This window comes from Podarcis pityusensis, assembly GCF_964106645.2.
Source record: "Podarcis pityusensis genome assembly, chromosome: 8".
Taxonomy (NCBI): domain Eukaryota; kingdom Metazoa; phylum Chordata; class Lepidosauria; order Squamata; family Lacertidae; genus Podarcis; species Podarcis pityusensis.
This window is the reverse complement of record NC_138033.1, coordinates 17,731,433-17,750,652: the sequence shown is the minus strand read 5'-3', so window position 1 is coordinate 17,750,652 and position 19,220 is coordinate 17,731,433. Positions and strand designations below refer to the sequence as shown.

Genomic DNA, 19,220 nt, shown 5'->3' with positions numbered 1-19,220 from the left:
AGGTAGGGCCTGGGTGGTGGCAGCGAGAAATAAAGTGGTGGCACAGGGATCAATAGACGGTGAAACGTCCGGGGACCTTGTGTGATCACCACAGTTGGTTCCCCCTATCTTTCGTTCTAACTCTGCCTACCATTGTCCAGCCACCCTACCAGTTGCAATGGGCTCCAGCCGCCACTGGCCACACACCCTCCAGTTCCAAATCCAAACCAGGTCCATGGCCCTGCTGACTAAATCAGCGCAAGCTCACAGGCCTGATAACAGTGAGCATCCCGCCTCAACTCACATGGGCAGCTTTGCCTCTCTCTAGGACGATGTGGAAACTCGAGTGGCTGGTGAGGAGCCAGATTTCAACTCGGTAAACGAAGGATACGCTGGGTTTCCAGAAATGCCTGTTGGCAGCCATAACCCGGAAGGAGAAATCCCGGGAAGAGTTGCAAGTGTAAGAGACCTCGTAGTCACAGCTGCCCTGGAAGTGCACCACTGCACCGTCAAAGGTGAAGTAGTGAGGGTCTCCCGTCACAACGCAGGTGGTCAGGAAACTCTGGCAGCCCCACTGTCCGTCCCTCAGGGCGCACTGCTGGCCCCGGTTGCATTTAGCTGCGAAACAACGGAAATTGCCCTGGGGGTCACAGATGCATTTTTTAGCACAGCCGGGCAGCCAGATATGGCCTCTAACCTGCATGAGGAAGACAAAGGGAAATGGCCATCATATAGTATAACTCCTTCAATGTACCCGCAGCTGGCCCAAGACATTTTCCTGCCTTAGGGTAATAACTTGGGTAATATTAGGAAGTGGCCTTAAAGCAGAAGAGACTTATTTAGCAGCCCTCTACAATCTCAGGCCCAGGTGTTGCTCACAACCTGCTGCCTGGTCCCTTCCATACGGAAAGCAAGGGCTCCACTCCTGATCTATAACCCCTCCCAAATTACGCACTATTCAGGAAGCTTTTATTGTTTTATGTTTTGCCATGTTCCTTTATATTTTGTTGGAAGTGGCTGCCCAGAATGGCTGGGGCAAAGCAGTCAGATGGGTGGAGTACAACAGACAAACAAACATTACAAGAATTTTAAGGTCTCAAATATAGAATAAATGTTCATAAATGCACATATCTAAATATATGAACCATGTGCCTGAAATAGTATGGGAGAGCAATCCTGGAGCCATTTTGACTCTCCCAATGACTTCAAATATTCCTCTGCAGCAAGGGAGGCAAATGGGGAAAGCCATCCCATTGTCTTTTTGCTTGCAAATCCTGTCTTAAGGGCGTATTTGTGTATGAATTTGAGCCTGTGACCTGGATTCAGGAACTAAAGTATTAACCATCACAAAAGAATGGCCAAGCTGTCCAGGTAATGCAACCAGTGACCATTATAACATATCCTGGCAGACAGGACTTCTGCTGTAGACCGCCTCCTTCTGTGATGTATGTATGATGTTTTGGGGAGGTGGTTTTGGGCTACAGGGTGGGCAATTTCAAAAGTCTATATAAGGGTTTGTGCACCATTGCTCAGGGTTCTCCCTCCCTTCTATGTGTGGTGAGTGGGGACCCTGTTATAACAGTTCCTTGAATAAAGACCAGGCTTACTAGCCACTTTGATTCTCAATATAATCTGGTTGGCCTCTGTTGTTTTGTCCTACCAATAGGAAACTCACTTAAGGACTCTATACAGGCTCTGGAATACAGTGGTACCTTGGGTTACAGATGCTTCAGGTTACATACGCTTCAGGCTACAGACTCCGCTAACCCAGAAATAGTACCTCGGGTTAAGAACTTTGCTTCAGGATGAGAACAGAAATTGCGCGGCGGCGGCAGTGGGAGTCCCCATTTGCTAAAGTGGTGCTTCAGGTTAAGAACAGTTTCAGGTTAAGAACGGACCTCCGGAACGAATTAAGTTCTTAACCCGAGGTACCACCGTACCCCAAAAGGGAAAGGGAGCAGTTTTTCTTATAACTATTATTATTATAACATTGTCTTTGACTGGACTGGACAACCAGCTCACTTTGTAGTGGCGCCCATCATGCTTGCAGCCACACTGCTCAGGCAGGACACACTCATTGCCATTCCAATAGTAACCATCGTCACAGAAGCACCCTTCAGAGCAAGTAGAAGCAGAGACGTTCTGGAGCCAGGTCCCGAAGCACAACTGATGCGAAGGACTGCCACAGAGCTCGTAGTGACTGTGTTGTGGGCACTGGAGATCTAGGGGTGGGGAAGAAGAAAGCGCTTTTCCTGAAAATAATTTTCTGGCAAGTTTCAGATTTATCTTTTCTTTTTCGACCTCCTCCTGAACCGTTAAAGAGGATTTCAGTCCTCCCCTACACGGTGCTTGGCAAAATGGTTTCTGCACTCCTGACGTTAATGTTGGTTGCAGCTGTGGATCAACTAACATAGCAGAATGGTTACAGGTAGGCAGCCGTGTTGGTCTGCCATAGTCGAAACAAAATAAAAAAATTCCTTCCAGTAGCACCTTAGAGACCAACTAAGTTTGTTATTGGTATGAGCTTTAGCAGAACGGTGTGTGGATAAGCCCACTGCTAATGCACTATTTGTGCATCAGTAACGTTTTGCAACACAACAGCAACGACAACCACCAGTCTGGAGCAGCCCAGAGTTTCATTCAACATTAAATAAACCAAATTTTAACAAGACAGTTTTCAGAGATAAGGTGTTGGAGAATTTCAGCTCCCTCTCCAAGGATATCAGTCCCCATTACACACCCATTTTGTCACCCACAAAAACCATGGAGAAATTTGGGAGTCCATTTTTGCTGAGCCCCAAGGTGGTACTCAATTAAGTTTTATTCAGAGCCATTGAAATCAATGTACCTAACTTAGTCGTGTTCATTAATTTCAACGGATCTCCTCTGAGTAAAGTTTACTTCAATACCATACCGAGTTTGTAAAATTCTGCAATTTCCACCCCACTGAGAAGCAAAAGCCTTTTAAAAATTACAGCAGCCTTTTCAGGGGGAGCTATTATTATTACATACTTTTTCCACCACAAGAAATGGAGGAGAATAAATAAAGTAAATTGTGAGGCCGGTGAAACAGAAAGCAATTTTCTCTCTCCTTATGGGCATGTTTCCCCCTAAATACGAAAGTTTAATGATAATTATAACCATTTTCTTCTTATGTCCATGTAGTGTAATTGTTGTGCGTGTAAGTAGGGAAGGGGAAGGAATTCAGCTTGAATTTCAGTGAGAATCTACCTAATTTGCATGTTCTGATATCTTTCAAATTTCACACTTTTCTGCAGCTCCCATCTGTGTACAAAAAAATCCTTCTTTTAATGGAAAGTGTGCGTTAAGATGCATATAGTAGTGAAAATAACATATAAAGTGCATTATATAAGTTGCTTTGCAAAAATGGGAAATCAGGTAAAATACAGTACAAAAAATGTGTATACTGGGGGGAAGTGTGCAATTACATTTTTACAGGTTTTCATGAGCATTTTTTAAATCGCAAACCGTTGCAAAAATGTGGAGAACTGAACTTAAGACTGGGAAAAATGAGAAATGATGAGAAACCAACACGGACAGATTTCTCTGCTTCAAGTGTAACACAGCTCCAAGATACGTACTGCAGAAAGTATCGTTCCTCCAAACTGAGATGATCAGGTTTTCTCTCTGGCAGGCTGCGGCATACTTCTGAATGGACTGGCACAGGACCCTGCTGTCCCCTGGAGAGGCACAGAGGTCAAATATACAATCAGACAGATAGGGCTCAGGGCTAATTTCAGACCGACAAGGAGCAAAGGGCCCAGTGGGGTTCTGGATGATCCAACATCCACATTTTGCCTGGAAGATCTGTTCCTGCTCCAGGCACTGAGGGTAGGGGTCAGCTGAGCCACCGTCACAGCCCGGCACAGTCTCAGATTTCCAACCCGCAGCAAAGTAGGAGACATTCTTCCCCAAGGAGCCGTCTTGCATCATAAAGTCATCAGCGGCAGCTCCGTTGAAGTTCCCACAAAGCCCGCAGGTGTGGCCCATGTATTCGGCGGGGATGGTGACAAAAAGGCTGTGGGCCAGGTCAAAGCTCACTGCCAGGCCAAACTTCGCTCTCAGTGTTGTGTACACTCCATGCTCATAAATGACAGCTTCTCCTTGATTAACGTTGGCTGGAAGGTTTGCAGTTATCCCATCAATCTGATTGAAACAAGCAAAAAGTCAGAGACTGGTTAATCTGAAGGGTCATCAAGGAACTGGTACGCTTCTCTTCCGCAACAAGGCTTCTGGTGGTGAAGTTACTTTGGCCCTTAAGAAACCATTCCTGTTCTCCTTACTTTGGAACAAAGTTCAGGAGTTGAGTGTAGAATTTTCAATGTGCAAATTTGATGCAGATTGGTGCCCCCACTTTTAGTGATGCGTTTCATGTGGGGCTTAAGTGGCCAATCTAAGGGCAACTCCAAAACAACAATTGTCCTGGAATCTTTACTAATCTGGCCTTGGTGAGATCGGGTAGCTTACCTGGACATCAAGAGACTCATTGCTGTGACTTTGCCTTGACTAGGCTTGGTTCCAGGGTCTCTTGCACTCTCATTGTCTAGTTTCCTGTTTCACTGAGGTCTCTCCTTGACTTCTGCATGAGTCTCATACCTGCTTTACTCCAACTCTGCATCTTAGCTCCTGTTGCGAAATAATCCTTGCCTAACTATGAGCCAACCCGATTGCCTCCTCAGTACATTCTTCCCCAACCTGGAGCCCTCCAGTTTTTTTTAGTACAGCTCCCATCATCCCCAGCCAGGATGGCTGATGGCTAGAAATGATAGAATTTGCAGCCCAAGACATCTAGATGACACCGGGTTAGGGAAGCCTGCCTTAAATTTTCATATGATAACAGAAATCACTAGGTTAAAGCTGACTGAAAGTCCAGAGGTAGCATTATTATCAATTTATGATGGGATGGAAGGTTCGCAGGCTTTGAACGACTTGCTCACAAATTTATTGACAGCTGCACGAATTATTATAGCTAGGAAGTGGAAGGGGAAAGCAGAATATAAAATGGAAAAATGGTGTGGGATTTAGCTATTAATGATAAATTAACATGTGCCATTAAGGTAGGATGGGGAATATGCTGGAGAAATGATTTTGAGGAGATATGGAAGGTGTCTGTAGAATTTGTACTGTAAAAACAGAAAGGGGTCAAACCATCACAAGAGGTGTTGAAATTTTGGGAGGTTGAATAGTTACAATGAAATGGTCTCAGTGGTGGGGTGCACATTTTTATTCTTATTTATTTGTGATTATTACTTTGTCAAAATAAAATAAAATAAATTTATATGCCCATGGCTATGTCAGTTCTCTTCTGTTGTTGCCCTACTCCTTCTTCATCTTTAAAATCCCTCCCCACGCCCCATTTCTCTGAATTTTGTATCTGCATCTCATCTCGCTACAAATCATAGCTCCGACCAGATTCTTCACAAGAGCAGGATGGACCTTACCTCCACAGTCTGGTGTATGTGTGGGCAATCAGTGAGCCACATGTGGCCCTCTTAACATGGCCTCCTGGGTGGTCCCTCTGCTACCACCATCTTTACCCATTTTGGGGGCTGCTCTGCCACCGTATGAGCCATGGAACTTCAACCACTGCAGGTGATGCTGCAAATATGTCACTAAGACTGCTTCCCAGTGGGGCTGACTGCACCCCCATTGTATTCTTCTCCACCAAAGCATGGAGAGTCTTTGTAACTGAAAAAAGGTGGCTGTCACCAATGCAACCCCTGCTTTCAAAGGGGATTCTCTCACCCTGCCAAGGTGGGGGCAGACACTGGCGGAGGAAGAGGAGTGGGGGGTGGAGTGCACCGCCCCCGGCAGCATGATCCTGGAGGGGTGCCATCACGGCTGCTCCCCTGCCTGTGCTGGGTGCCATGCCCCCACAGGGATCATGCCATGCCCCCAGGATGCGCGTCATGCCCCTGCGGGCGGTGCGCCACTCCTCTGGAATGTGCACTAGCCCTGCCCCTGCCTGCTCTGCGCCCCCCGGTGCCAGAGCATGAAGCTCCGCCACTAAGGGAGGGTCTTCTCCCCCCCCGCCCCCTACATGGCAGGGAAAGCCTGTATGCAGCTCCTTAGTGTGGCCCCACCCCTGCCAATGCTGTAGGAGCAAAAAGCCTGCTTGCCCCTGCTTAAGAGCTTTCCCCCATGCTCTTTACCTTGACGGTTCCCCGCCGTCTATTCTGCAGGTGTATTTGATGGGTGCCCACTTGCACAAACACCTCTGAGGTCACAGACAAAGATCTGTTGTGCAGCTTCTTGTTCTTAACCTCAACCCTGAAGAAGGGTAAAGATGTGTTTGCCGCACACAGCTCTGCAAATATGTACTTGCAGGTGTCCCAGAAGTCATAATGCCGGCCATCAAATGTAGTGTAGTGGAGATGCCCCGAAGCCCAACAAGTGCCACCTAACAGCTTGTGGCAACCATAAACGCCTTTGTGAATGCCACAGAACTCTCCAGGACTACAGGATGAGAGGGTGCACATGACGGCATGGGTGGTGCTATCGCAGCGGCAAAAGCTACTGCAGTTTTCTCCTTGCCAGAAGGTTTCCTCAGTCAGGTAGTATCTTCCACCGTGAGTGCAGCCACACTGCTGGCGAGGCACACACTCGGTGCCACTCAGCACGAAGCCAGGGTTGCATGGACACCCTTCGACACACCCAGTCCGGCAACGAGAGGGCACAGCTGGGTGGGCACAAGAAGCAGGGCAGGAAGGTCCACAGAGCTCATAGTGGCTGTTGGCAGGGCAGCGCAACTCTGAAACAAGCACAAACGAAAAGATATTGAGAATGCAAAAGTGCAGCTCCTTCAACACTGTAGAGGAGACCGACTTCCGGGAAGGAGCTGAGCAGGTCGGTCGCAGCTTTCAGAGCTCCTCAAAAGTTGTAATTAAGTGGTGAATAATTGTGACAGAGTTATCTGTTGTTCTTATCTCCATGGACAGAGATAACAAGCATTTACTCCTAGATGCTTGCTGTCGAGGGAATAGAGAAATCCTATCCGAAAGATGCATGAACCAGGAGTGAGGAGAAATTACAGCATTCGTCCAAGCACTGCTTATGATAAAAAGGTAAAGGACCCATGGCAGTTAAGTCCAGTCGCAGACAACTCTGGGGTTGTGGTGCTCATCTCGCTTTACAGGCCGAGGGAGCTGGCGTTTGTCCACAGACAGCTTTCCGGGTCATGTGGCCAGCATGGCTAAGCTGCTTCTGGTGCAATGGAACACCGAAACCAGAGCAGCGCATGGAAACACCATTTACGTTCTCACCTGAGCCGTACCTATTTATCTACTTGCACATTTATCTACTTGCTTTTGAACTGCTAGGTTGGCAGGAGCTGGGACTGAATAACAGGAGCTCACCCCATCGCGGGGATTCAAACCGCCAACCTTCTGATTGGCAAGCCCAAGAGGCTCAGTGGTTTAGACCACAGCGCCACCCGCGTCCCTACTGCTTATGATACTGGAAATTAATCTCCAGGGAAAATGCCAGCTGCACCTCCTATCTTTAATTACCTTTGAAATTATTATAAACTACTAAAGTAATTAAAGAAACTATTCTGCTATCAGTAAATAGGTCAAAATTGTAGAGGAGTTGATTGCAATGGACATCTGGCAGATGCAACTTTTTAATTTTATTTTTAAAAAGGATTGCAGAGCAGACTTCAGTGGCAAACTTTGTTTTGGTGCTGTGGCTTTAGCAGGCACTGATGCTGTTTCTACCAGCCTTAATTTCTCAGTCCCATCCTCACCCCCCACACACCCCTTATAGGACTGTTGTAAGGATGAGTGAGAAAATGTGTTCAAAATTCTCTGAATACACTAAAGCAGTGATTCTCAAACTTTTTTCTTCTCCCTCTGTAAACCAGTTGAAAAAATTGTTGGCGGTCCCAGTGGACCACTTAATAAGCTTTTCTTTCTCGTTCTAGAAATCATAGCATAACTGCTCTAAAACACTGTGACCAGTATTGCTATTGCAGTTCACATGTCAGTTGTCAATCCCTTACCACACCCAGTGATCTCCCTCCAGGGCTGAATGATGGCTCCATGAATTTGGCACTGCTGGGCATACGTGCCCAGGACCTCACACAAATTGCTGCCGTTCGTGACACACATGTCCTTCACGCAGCTCTCGAAGTGGGCCTGTGTCACATCGGGGTCACTGCAGAGTCTAAATGGCCCATCTGGATCGCGGATGATTCCGCAGGAGCTCACAGAGGAGTACCGGTCTAGCAGGTCTTCGTCACAGCGTGGCGGAAACCCAACAACTGTGCAGTGGAAAGGTGAGCTGGCCTCCTTCCAGCTATTGCTAAAAGTGGCAGCATCCGAGAGCACAGTGCCATTGGGGCTTTTGAAGTCGTCGCTCCGATTCCCATTGAAGTCTCCACTGAGGCCGCAGAGCAGTCCGGAATAGGACTTGGGGACAGAAAATGACACATAGTAGGACCAGTCGTAAGAGACAAAGAGGCCAAAATCGGTCTGGATGATGGCAGAGAAGCCACTATAGTAGCCATAGATCTTCCCGTTTCCAAAGTCGAAAGGCAGCTGGAGGAGGATGCCGTTCAGCTAAATGGAAAGAAAGGCAGGGAGATGTCTTTCTCAGACCATTACGGCTGCATTCACAGTGAATGACAGGCCCAAATCCTTAAGCGGCCTTCATGACAGCCTTTCCCAACTTGGTGACCTCCAGATGTTGATGGACTCCAGCTCCCATCATCCCTGGCCATGCTGACTGAGGCTGATGGGAGTTGGAGTTCAGCAACACGGTCCAGCCACAAGTTCACCCATCACAAGTTCTGGGTGGGGCATGTGGTTTCAGACAACTTAATGGTGTTTTTAAAATGGGAGAAGTATATAGCTACGTAGAGGAGAGGCAGAACAAAATGTTGTAACGATACTTCAGTGCACAGGGCAAACACAACTCAGCCTAGATGGATAAAGGTCATAGCTGCTCCATCTATACATACTTCACATGCAGAAGGTTCCAGTTCAATCCCTTGCATCTCTGAGTAGGGTTGACATCCCGGAGAACGTCCGCTTGTCACAACAGACCATCCTTCCCAACTCTGACGATCGTCAATCTTTTTGGAAGCCTTCCACCATCCATTACTTTTTTGGTAATGGCAGTAGCTCAGTGTTAGAAGATGCAGAGGACCTCAGGTTCCATCCCCACCATCTCCACCTAGGGCAGTTAGGGACTCCCTACCTGAAACCCTGGAGAGCCACTGCCAATCAGCATGCACAATCAGCCAGGTGGAATAGCAGTCTGACTCATTAAAAGCAGCTTCCAATGTTCCTAGAGGGGAATGGCTCTGTTGCAGCCCAGTCCTTTTCCTCCCATTTCCCAAACAAGTATAGAAGAGGTGCGTGTGATTTGTCTATCAAGGCACTTTTAAAGCTGGTGCAGCATACATTTCTCAAGCCAAACTGTCGTTGGACGTAGCCAAGCCTACTTTAATGAGCAAACCACTTTATTGATTTCAATAATAATAAAAAATTACTGATGTGGTTTTCTCTACCCACATTTCTGTCAGATAGATTATGCCGCATATTAGTGGTTGGACCACAGAGTGCTCTCAGGGGATTACTGAATAGCAACCACCGCAACCAATTTAACCCAGAGTTACATTCCTTCCATCACTTAACAAAAGGGTGCAGCACACTCACTTTACATATTAAGCAAGCCAGTAAGTTATTGCGGACTGAATAAGCCATAGAGGAAGCCCTCACACTGGAACCCCAAGGCGCATCCCACTAGAGAACTCTTGAACAATGAGCTCCACATTACAGTCGTACCTTGGAAGTCAAAAAAATCTGTTCCGGAAGTCCGTTCGACTTCCAAAACATTTGAAAGCCAATGTGTGGCTTCTGATTGGCTTCAGGAAGCTCCTACAGCCAATCGGAAGCCGCGGAAGCACCGTCAGATGTTCAGCTTCCAAAAATAGTTCGCAAACCGAAACACACACTTCCAGGTTTCGGGAGCCAGAACATTCGAGAACTAAGCTGTTTGAAAACCAAGGTACGACTTTATTTTCTCTCTCTCCTGATTAATAAGCAAGTAAACATTTCAGTTGTGGATGTAATACCTTCTGAAGGTTTTACCATTGCACAATTTCTCACTGGCCAAACCTTGGCATCTTCAGAATTTGCTGGTTCAGTACATCCTAGCAAAGCTACAATAAAAAGCTAGTTCCAGGCGCTCCCCCCCCCCAAAAAAATATGTATGGGTACTCTCATTTTCCTACTCATATTGAAATACTGCCCCTCCATGAGGCCAAACTTAGATTCACAAAATGTTTAAGGGGGTATGCAAACCCCTGCTTTCCCCCCAGAAAAAAAGCACTGTCTAGATCCAAAGTAAGACTCGTAAGTAAGATATTGTACCAGCCAAATAAGCGCCACCGGCTTAAGTTGCAATATGAATTCAAGAGTATAGGTGACAACCATTTGTAGCAAAGGGTAATTCATACGCAGGAAGGGTTCTATGTGTGCACCCGCTGCTGATTCGGGAACCACACTTGCAGGAGACCCAGGATGGACACCAGCCCTTGGACTGCACAATATTTGTATAGAAAGGCAGTGGCTAATTCAGATAGATGCTGGAGGTGTAGTGCTGAAAACAACACATCTTTTTTTAAATAGCTGATTTTATTTATATGTTGTAAAAAAAAAAAAGTAGGTTAAATGACTTTTACTTATAATCTTAATGTGCATTTTATTTTCTGTAAACTGCTTATAAGAATCCAGACAGTGAAAATCCAGAGAGAAAAGTTGTTGAGTTTTTTGTTTTGTGCCAAAGTTGTTGACTGTTGTTTTTTTTTTTTGGCAAAATCACAAAAAAATGACGCTTTTGAGCTACTTTTAAGGAAAATCAGTGAAAATGACACAACCGACATTTTATCGCCCGGACACTGCTATCGTGCAGTATTCAGGATGTACCTGGGAAGTTCCGGACAAATTGCAACCCTACGATTAACTAGTATACAAATCCCATCAGATAAATAAAACACACAATTAAGAACATGCATCCCATTGAGTGTGACAACAGGGGTCCAGGTCTGCATCTGCATGCAGCCCGTGTTCCTCCTCCTCTGCCAAGCCTGCCCAAGTGTTTGTGCATCCAACCACTGAGATCCTTTTCCGCCATGCAACAGAAAATAATGCCAGGTGGAACCAGACAAGGAAAGAATACGGACAAGGTCCTTACCTGCACTTTGCCGTACTGACCAGCCGCTACGGCAATGTGCTCCCCATAGACGTCTATCTCCACCAGACGTGCCCATGTTGCGGCCAAGGAGCCCCGGTGTTCGTTCTCCACTTTTATGGCGAAGTAAGGGAGGGCTCCCTGGGGGGCACAGTACTTGCTCAGCGTGTATTTGCACGTTCCCTCATAGTCAAATGTGACCCCATCAAAAGTGACGTAATGGGGGTCCCCAAACACCCAGGAGTTGCCAAAGGTCGCCGGGTAACAGCCCAGCAAGCCGCCCACAACTCTGCACGTTTCCAGAGCCCCACATGCATGCTTCTGGCACTCCATGGGGTAGGAAGGGCGCCTACAGGAGCATTTCTGGCTGCAGGTATCTGTCAGGATCACGTCATCTCCCAGCTGGTAATACCGGCCGTTCAGAATGCAGCCGCAATGGTCCAGGGGCACACAAGCTCCTCCGCTAAGAATGTAGCCTCTGTTGCAAAAGCAGCCCTCCCTGCAAGTAGGGGACAGGGAAGAAAGTCAATTCAGTTCACATTTAGAGGCAGGAGTGTCAGGTTGGCACCGCAACCATGGGAGCCCAGGGCCGTGAGTATAGCATGCATGACCCTGGCACCGAAATTTGTGGGTGCCCAGCCCCTTCATGGGGAATTTTGTGGGTGCTCAGGCACCCAGGGCCCCAAGGAGTTGGCACCCACGTTTAGAGGTGAGTCCTCCTAATTCGTACTTTTCAAGCCGAAATTCCTGCGAATTTTGCACTGCAGTTCTCCAGCCAATAATGTGTACAGAAATGCATATGCTTCTTTATGATTTCCAATTTTATACATTTCAATAATTTTACAATCATTTGAACATTTCAAAACGTGACTTCCTTCCCCCTCTTTCTGTGATTCCTTAAATTTATTTGTAATATTTTCTGCATATCCAAATTAACTTAATTTGCTCACTTATTCATCTACTTTAAGTGTATACTCTTATAAAACTGCAGGTTATTACAATAACCTTGGCAATGTTCTTATCTGTTTACAGTTTGCCTGTAAATATTCAATAAACCATTTCCATTATTTTATAAAAAGTTTGTTATCTTGATTTCTTATTTTTCCGGTAATTTTTGCCATTTCTGCATATTCAGTAAGTTTTTGTATCCATTTTTCTTTTGCTGGGACTTCTTTTTTCCATTTTTGGGCATATGCTTAGGTAAAGTGTGTATAAAAATGCATACATTTGTGAAAATAAGATACAAAAATGCATTTTATTAGGGGGAACTGCTTTGCAAAATTCTATTAGGGGAAATTGCACACAAATATGTGTCTATTGGGAGAAATTTGCAATAAATGCTGATGGATTTTCTTGAGGACTTAAAAAAAATGCAAACTAAGAATGAGGAGTATGTGATTGGAAAACTGAAAAACTGAAAGAAACCAAAACTGATGGATTTGCCTGTCCTTACCTGCAAGGCTCATTGCAATAAAGTGGGGCTGTAGAATCTAAGCAGCTGGCTGGGCAGGCAGTAGAGCAAGGCTCATAATGGCTGTTCTCTGGACAAGTTATTCCTGATGGAGAAAGGATGTATGAAGAGGGGTAGAGGAAATCAGTGCTGGCCCAAGACATTTTGCTGCCTGGAGAGGAGTGCAAACATACACACTCTGCTACGCCAAACTTTTCATAAAGTTTTGCTGCACCATACATTAAGTTGTGCTGCACCATTCAAACACCAATTTATGCCTTTACCAACTCTCTGCAAGCTAAAGAAGGTCACTTCACCCTGCTGAATAGCATGGCTGGGCTTGAAAAGAAAATTAGGTTCCTAAATAATGCACATGGTACCTGAGTTGATACCAGGGTTTCCCAAACTTTGGTCACCAGCTGCTTTTGAACTCCAACTCCCATCATCCCTAGCTAGCAGGACCAGTGGTCAGAGATGATGAGAATTGTAGTCCAAAAAGAGCTGGAGACTCAAATTTAGGAAACCCTGGACTAGACAGACACAGAGACACACACACACACACACACACACACACACACACACCTGTTCTTCTTCTGGCCCTTTCTCATAAGATAGCAATGGGGAACCTATGGCCTCCCAGATGTTGTTGAACCCAAAGTCCCTCCAGCCCCTAGAGAGGCTGCATTTAGCTGCTAGGCCTCAGGCTCCCTACCCCACCAGGCTGTCCTCACAACAAGCCTGGGCTGGAAAACAGGGGCTCATAGGTGATTGTTGCCACCATTATTATTGTTGACTCACGACAAAATGCATCCGATCTCCACTGCCCAACTATGGCGTTTGCTGCTTGACAACGTCCAGCATAAATATGGAGAAATTCACACAGTACTGTCCGATTGCCCCCAGATGTGCAAAGATCATACGTGCAGCTTTGCACAAAGCTGGAGAGAGGCAGAACCTTTGCACAGTTTGCAAAAGGACCTGGAGATTCCTTCAGGATGCCACAGTACTCTGGGCTGGAAAAAAGAGCCAATTCGGTTGAAGGGCAGCTTGGTAACTCTTTGGTGTCCCCACACTGGTCCTCCGCACAGTGCACCTGCCAGCTTTTAGCAAACAGAGCTGCTGATGCCGCGAGGGATCTGTTTGGAGTCGAGAAATCATCAGCGGGGTTTTCATTCAGGGTTCCACAGAGGCCACAGGTGGCATTATGGTAGCTGGCAGGAACAGCAACCTCCACATGTTGACTCCCCTTGTAAGAAATTTCCACCCCCAGATCAGTGACTATCATAGTTGAGAATCCACTCTGATGCATTCGGACCTTGCCACCAAGGAGGGTCACAGGAAGAAGGCTCTTGATTCCATTGATCTAGAAAAGGGTTCGGCAGAATAAAGCAGAATTAAAAGCCATAGCTTAGCTCTTGCCTAGACTGTACTCAAGAAAGTGATGCTGGCCCCACATGATAACAGTTCTAGATAGATCTGAGATCTATCCAGACAGACATCTGAGATCTGAACTCAGGGAATTATGGACACTATTATGTTCCTGTATCTATTCCAGTAATCAGCTGCAAAGAAAGCAGGATCATGGCTCAGTGTGAAGAACTCATAGGCTAGTTCAGGGGTAGAGAATCTGTTTTGCCTGCAGAAAGTCACACAGGTTCAAATCTTTGGCATCTCCATGTTAAAAGAACTAGGTAGCAGGTGATTTGAAGACCCCCTGCCTGAGATCCTGCAGAACTACAGTCAATACTATCAGTCTGGCCTTTCCCATTGTGAAAGGACCATAGCTTAGTGGTAGACCATCTGCTTTGCATGCAGAAGGTCACCGGTTCAATCCCTGGCATCCCCAGGTACCTGGAGAGCTGCTGCCAGCTAGGGTGGACCAGAGGTGTGGAACCATCAGGCTGCAGACCAAAGGAGAGAAGGGAAAATCTTTCCTCACCACTGCAGGAACTGTTTCCACCCCAGCTGGTTTTTATAAAAATCTAAGTTTGTTTGTTTGTTGTTTTTTTTAAAAAATAACAACTATTTCCTCCCCAACCCTATTTCCTTGTGTGTTATGTCTTTAAAACTGAGGGCAAGGACTGTCTTACTACTGGTTCTTGTATGTCACTTGGGGTGTCTTTTCAGCTAGTTGAGATGTTGAGATGATGGGAGCTGCAAGACTACAGATTCCCCACCCTTGAGTGAAAGTGGTGTGGGGAGAGGGGAGGCTGCAAAGAGAGAAAGAAAAATAGTAAATAAGGAGAGAAGAGCAGATGGAAACCTGGAGAGTTTAGGATTTATCTTGGCTGTTGAATTCAAAGCACTTACCATGACATGCCCAGCAGAGTTGGCTATTACAGCAATGTTCTGTCCGTAGACCATCATGCGCAAGTGCTCTATCTGTGACACTTCTGGGGTTTCCCCTGAAATCCCTGCTTCCACCCGATAATACTCCAGCCTGTGGTTGTTGGAGGGTGCACACATCTGAGACAGCACATAAACACAGTTGCCTTGGAACTGGTACAGTCGGCCATCAAAGGTGGTGTAGTGCCGCCCACCCAAGACGTGGCAGGTGGCCTTATGGGTGGGCCGGCACACATGGTACCAGGAATTCGGCTGGCAAATCTCATCTGCAGAGCACCTGCTGGCCTGGCATGTCACCCTGGGATCTTCAGACGTGCACTGGCACTTCTCCTCGCAAGTTGATGCAGTCCAGAAGGTGGCACTGACTGGCAGGAAATTAGCTATCAAGACAGAATGCAAGTCATAAGCAACTTAAGTGACCAGAAGGGCTCATGCCATTAGCTTGCGCGAGACCTTTCTGGTTTCATTATATTCACATTACAAACACAACTGAAGCAATAGCCATTGCAAACCACACAGGTGAGGTTAAAATATTAGTCAAAGCAGGAAAGAGATGCTAAAATTTAATGGCAGTAAGATGGATATACAGAAATCTGCCTTATACAAGGTCCACCTAGACAAGGCTCTCCGAGACATTTTCCCCTTCATCTGGCCACTTCACTGAAGATGTGAAGCATCAGCTGTACCGCTGAGTGATGGCCCTTCCCTCATGGCAGAGGTGGGGAACCTCCAACCCACAGGTCAAACTAGGCCTGCTCATTTGGCTCCCAAGGCAGTTGGGGGCAAGTCAAGGCACACCCATCTGTCCTACACCTGATGCCATATATGATTTCAGGTGTGTGAGAGGTAAAGACATGAAAGGACCAATGACTGTTAGGAGACACTGCCCAACAGCTGATTGGTGGCACATGCAAAGCCCTGATGATTATGCAGGCATAAATGGGTCACCCAACATTCTGAAATTGGGTGATTGATAGCTGGGCAGCATCATCCATGGCAGGGAGGTAAGGACCTGGCCCATTATCTGGATCCACTTCCCCTTCCCTAGGTCTTACTCAGTTGTCATGCTGCTGTCTGCTTGGCTACCAACAGGTGGTGTTGCATATCACAGCATGGTGGGCACACATCTGAGAGCTGTGAGGCCACCACAGCAGTGTTGGAGTGCAAGGACAAGGGACACAGAGGAGCGAGACAGAGGTAGGATTAGGCAACTCCCCAGCTACCATCCTGCTCTGCCACTACCTGCCATTTCCCTCTTCCTTGCCCTCCACCACTGATCTGAAACAGCATCCTTGGAGTGAAGCAGGCAGTATAAGCAGGAGCAGTGGGAGGAGGTCTAAGGGAAGTGGGTGAATTTGGGGAGGCCTGGGAGGACAGGGGTTGGTGGGTGTGGAGCTGGTAGCAAAGCAGATGTTCTATCCGTTATTACCCTTCCCAAGATTTTAGAAGAAAATCTCCCCAAGATTTTAGAAGAATTTGATCTGGATCCTTCATAGCTCTTCTTATATTCTTATTGAGTAGTGATCAACATACCTTTGTAAACACAGCCATTTGGCACTGCAAAGACATCCACCTCAAAGACCCAGCGTCCAGGGTCCATGATGTTACTCGTGGAGCTGACGTTAATGATGCTTGGAGTCCAAGATCCAGGGATGTTGAAGTAGTTGTTAGCATCTCCATTGTTAAATCCAGCCTGGAAGAGAGAAATGGAACATGAGCAAAGGATGAGAGTTCTGCTCATGTGTCTCCAGAATACATGGCTTGCTAGGTAACACTTCACTTCCTCCTGCTGAACTGGATCAACCAGATCATCTACCTTCATCAACCTGGTGCCCTCTAGATGTTTTGGACTACTACTTCCTTTCAGCATGTAACCAGAGGTGGGACTTACCTGAGCAGGTGTGCCCTCCAAGCCGGTGTGAGCATCTCCACCACTTGCCTGCCCTGATATCCACTGGATGTCCTGATAGTTCAGTATAACGAAAGACAGTTTACCATTGGAGGTTAAAACAGCCTGGAATGTGTTCACCTATACAAAACAGGTGCCAAATGTGGGACATATCAGTCTCATATAACCAACATGATTAACTCTAATTAATGCATTATGGGGTTAAGGTAAAGGTAAAAGGTAAAATGACCCCTGGACAGTCAAAGGCAACTGCGAGGTGTGACACTCATCTTGCTTCAGACTAAGGGAGCTGGCATTTGTCCACAGACAGCTTTCTGGATCATGTGGCCAACATGACTAATCCGCTTCTGGCACAATGGAACACCATGACGGAAGCCATAGAGCACAGAAATGTCATTTACCTTCCCACCACAGTGGTACCTATTTATCTGCTTGCAGTGGTATGCTTTCGAACTGCTAGGCTGGTTGAAACTGGGACAGAGTAACAGGTGCTCACCCCATTGTGCAGATTCGAACTGCCAACCTTCCGATCGGCACACCCAAGAGGCTCAGTGGTTTAGACCACAGCACCACCCACATCCCTGCTATTAAGAGGTTAAGATCATAGAGTAAGCAGTCCTGCCAGGCTTAGCTGGGTCCCACATCCTCACCTTGGAAGGAAAGGTTACAAAACTCATTATTCTTTTTCTTTTACCATGTGAATCCTTTAAGTAAGGATGTCTAAGCTGAATGCTCCAAGCTTAGACCACATGGCTTTAGCAAGCCATCTTTGTGTTTCTATACAAACAATTTAGAAGTATTAACCACTTTTTGAAACTAAGTTGTGCTGCCTGTCTTTTCCAGCTGCTGTATAGAAAAATGCATGAATCTGACCATCAAAGAGTTTGTAAATAAACTATTTTTAACTTTTCAAGTGTGTAGTCTCTTTTTATGATAAGTGGGAAACTTTAAAAGAAACTTAGAAGGGGATATTTTAAATGTCAAATGGCCTATATTTCCACACTTTAGTTTGGTGATTTTAAATCTCTGCTGGGACTCTCTCACCCAAGAACACTTGCCCCAAACCTGGATCTAGGCATCCAGGGAATTCACCTTTTATTCTCTAACCAAATTACTAAAAACCAACACCAAATGCATGATCAATGGGTAATATCAGCATCCTCTTCCCTACAGCAGGTATACAATGACTGGTTGTCTCCCATATTCATATGCTTTGCACTTTTTCCTGTATAATGTGGAATAGCATCAGCAACAAAACTTGGTTCCCAGAGCACAGTTTCTGTGAGGCCACAGCTCAGTGTTAGAGCTTGTGTTTTGCATGCAGAAGGTCCCAGGTTCAATCCCTGTTATATAAAGGTAGTATAATGCAACTGGAATGTAGATGGGTACAGCTTGCCTTTCAGTGGTCAGTTCCCTCTTCTAGAGCTCCCTAATTTACCCATGTATAAGAGACAGGGGAGCCTCCATAGCATAAATCAGGCATAGGCAAACTCCGGCCCTCCAGATGTTTGGGACTACAATTCCTATCAACCCTGACCACTGGTCCTGTTAGCTAGGGATGATGGTCCCAAACATCTGGAGGGCCGGAGTTTGCCTATGCCTGGTGTAAATCCACCTTCCTGGATTGTAAGGTATGTATTGTTTATAGCTTCTCTGGCTACTTCCAGACAACCCGTTTATTGAGCAGTTATCCTGGTTTGTTTGCAGGGAGGTTAGACAAAGTTGGCTAATCAATGAGAATCCACTCTCATTTGTTTGTGGGGATGTAGACGGACGTTGCATCAAAGCAGCAGTTATCTCACACCCACACTGCCCACTGCATTGTCCAGTCACTTTCCTTATCACAAAAGGTCCAATATTCTGGGGAAGTGGATTTCTTGCACAAGACCTCCCCATCAACTACAGTTGCACAACCAGAGTTTTGCTGGTATGTGATTGAATCCCAAACCATAAACAGCACATTCCGGAAGCACCCTATGATTGATTATGAATGGTTTGTCGCATGTACATGAGAAAAACAAACATGAATTTAAAAATCAAAAGCATTCATTGCATTTGTTTGGCCTTTAAGGGTGTACCATTAAATTCACATGGACATTTTTTTAATGTGCACACGAGTGGGAGTGGCATCTTCCTCCAGTGAATATTGTTTGCTTTTAGACTGCGGTTAACTGGAGCAGAAAGCAATGAGCCGTCTACTTACAGTTCCCTTGATTTTGTCAGCTGGTGGAACTATTACTCTGCTCTGTAATCTGGTCACGGTGTCCCAAGGCTTTAAAATTCTTAACCAGGCATTTAATCAGGATTTATTGCGACTTT

The 19,220-nt window shown here is 46.2% G+C and overlaps 1 protein-coding gene across 1 annotated transcript in view; it reads right to left on the bottom strand.

Annotated features, from left to right (window-relative positions):
- Positions 1–12,810, bottom strand: part of LOC308483134 (IgGFc-binding protein-like) — a gene marked incomplete at its 5' end in the record, with an annotated part of 44,950 nt that extends 32,140 nt beyond the window's left edge. Inside the window, 7 exons of the mRNA XM_081016719.1 lie at positions 284–676; positions 2,002–2,201; positions 3,582–4,146; positions 6,153–6,751; positions 8,000–8,558; positions 11,200–11,695; positions 12,650–12,810. Of these exons, the coding sequence (XP_080872845.1) occupies positions 284–676; positions 2,002–2,201; positions 3,582–4,146; positions 6,153–6,751; positions 8,000–8,558; positions 11,200–11,695; positions 12,650–12,810 (2,973 nt within the window). The remainder of the gene's footprint in view (positions 1–283; positions 677–2,001; positions 2,202–3,581; positions 4,147–6,152; positions 6,752–7,999; positions 8,559–11,199; positions 11,696–12,649) is intronic.
- Positions 12,811–19,220: the final 6,410 nt, after the last annotated feature.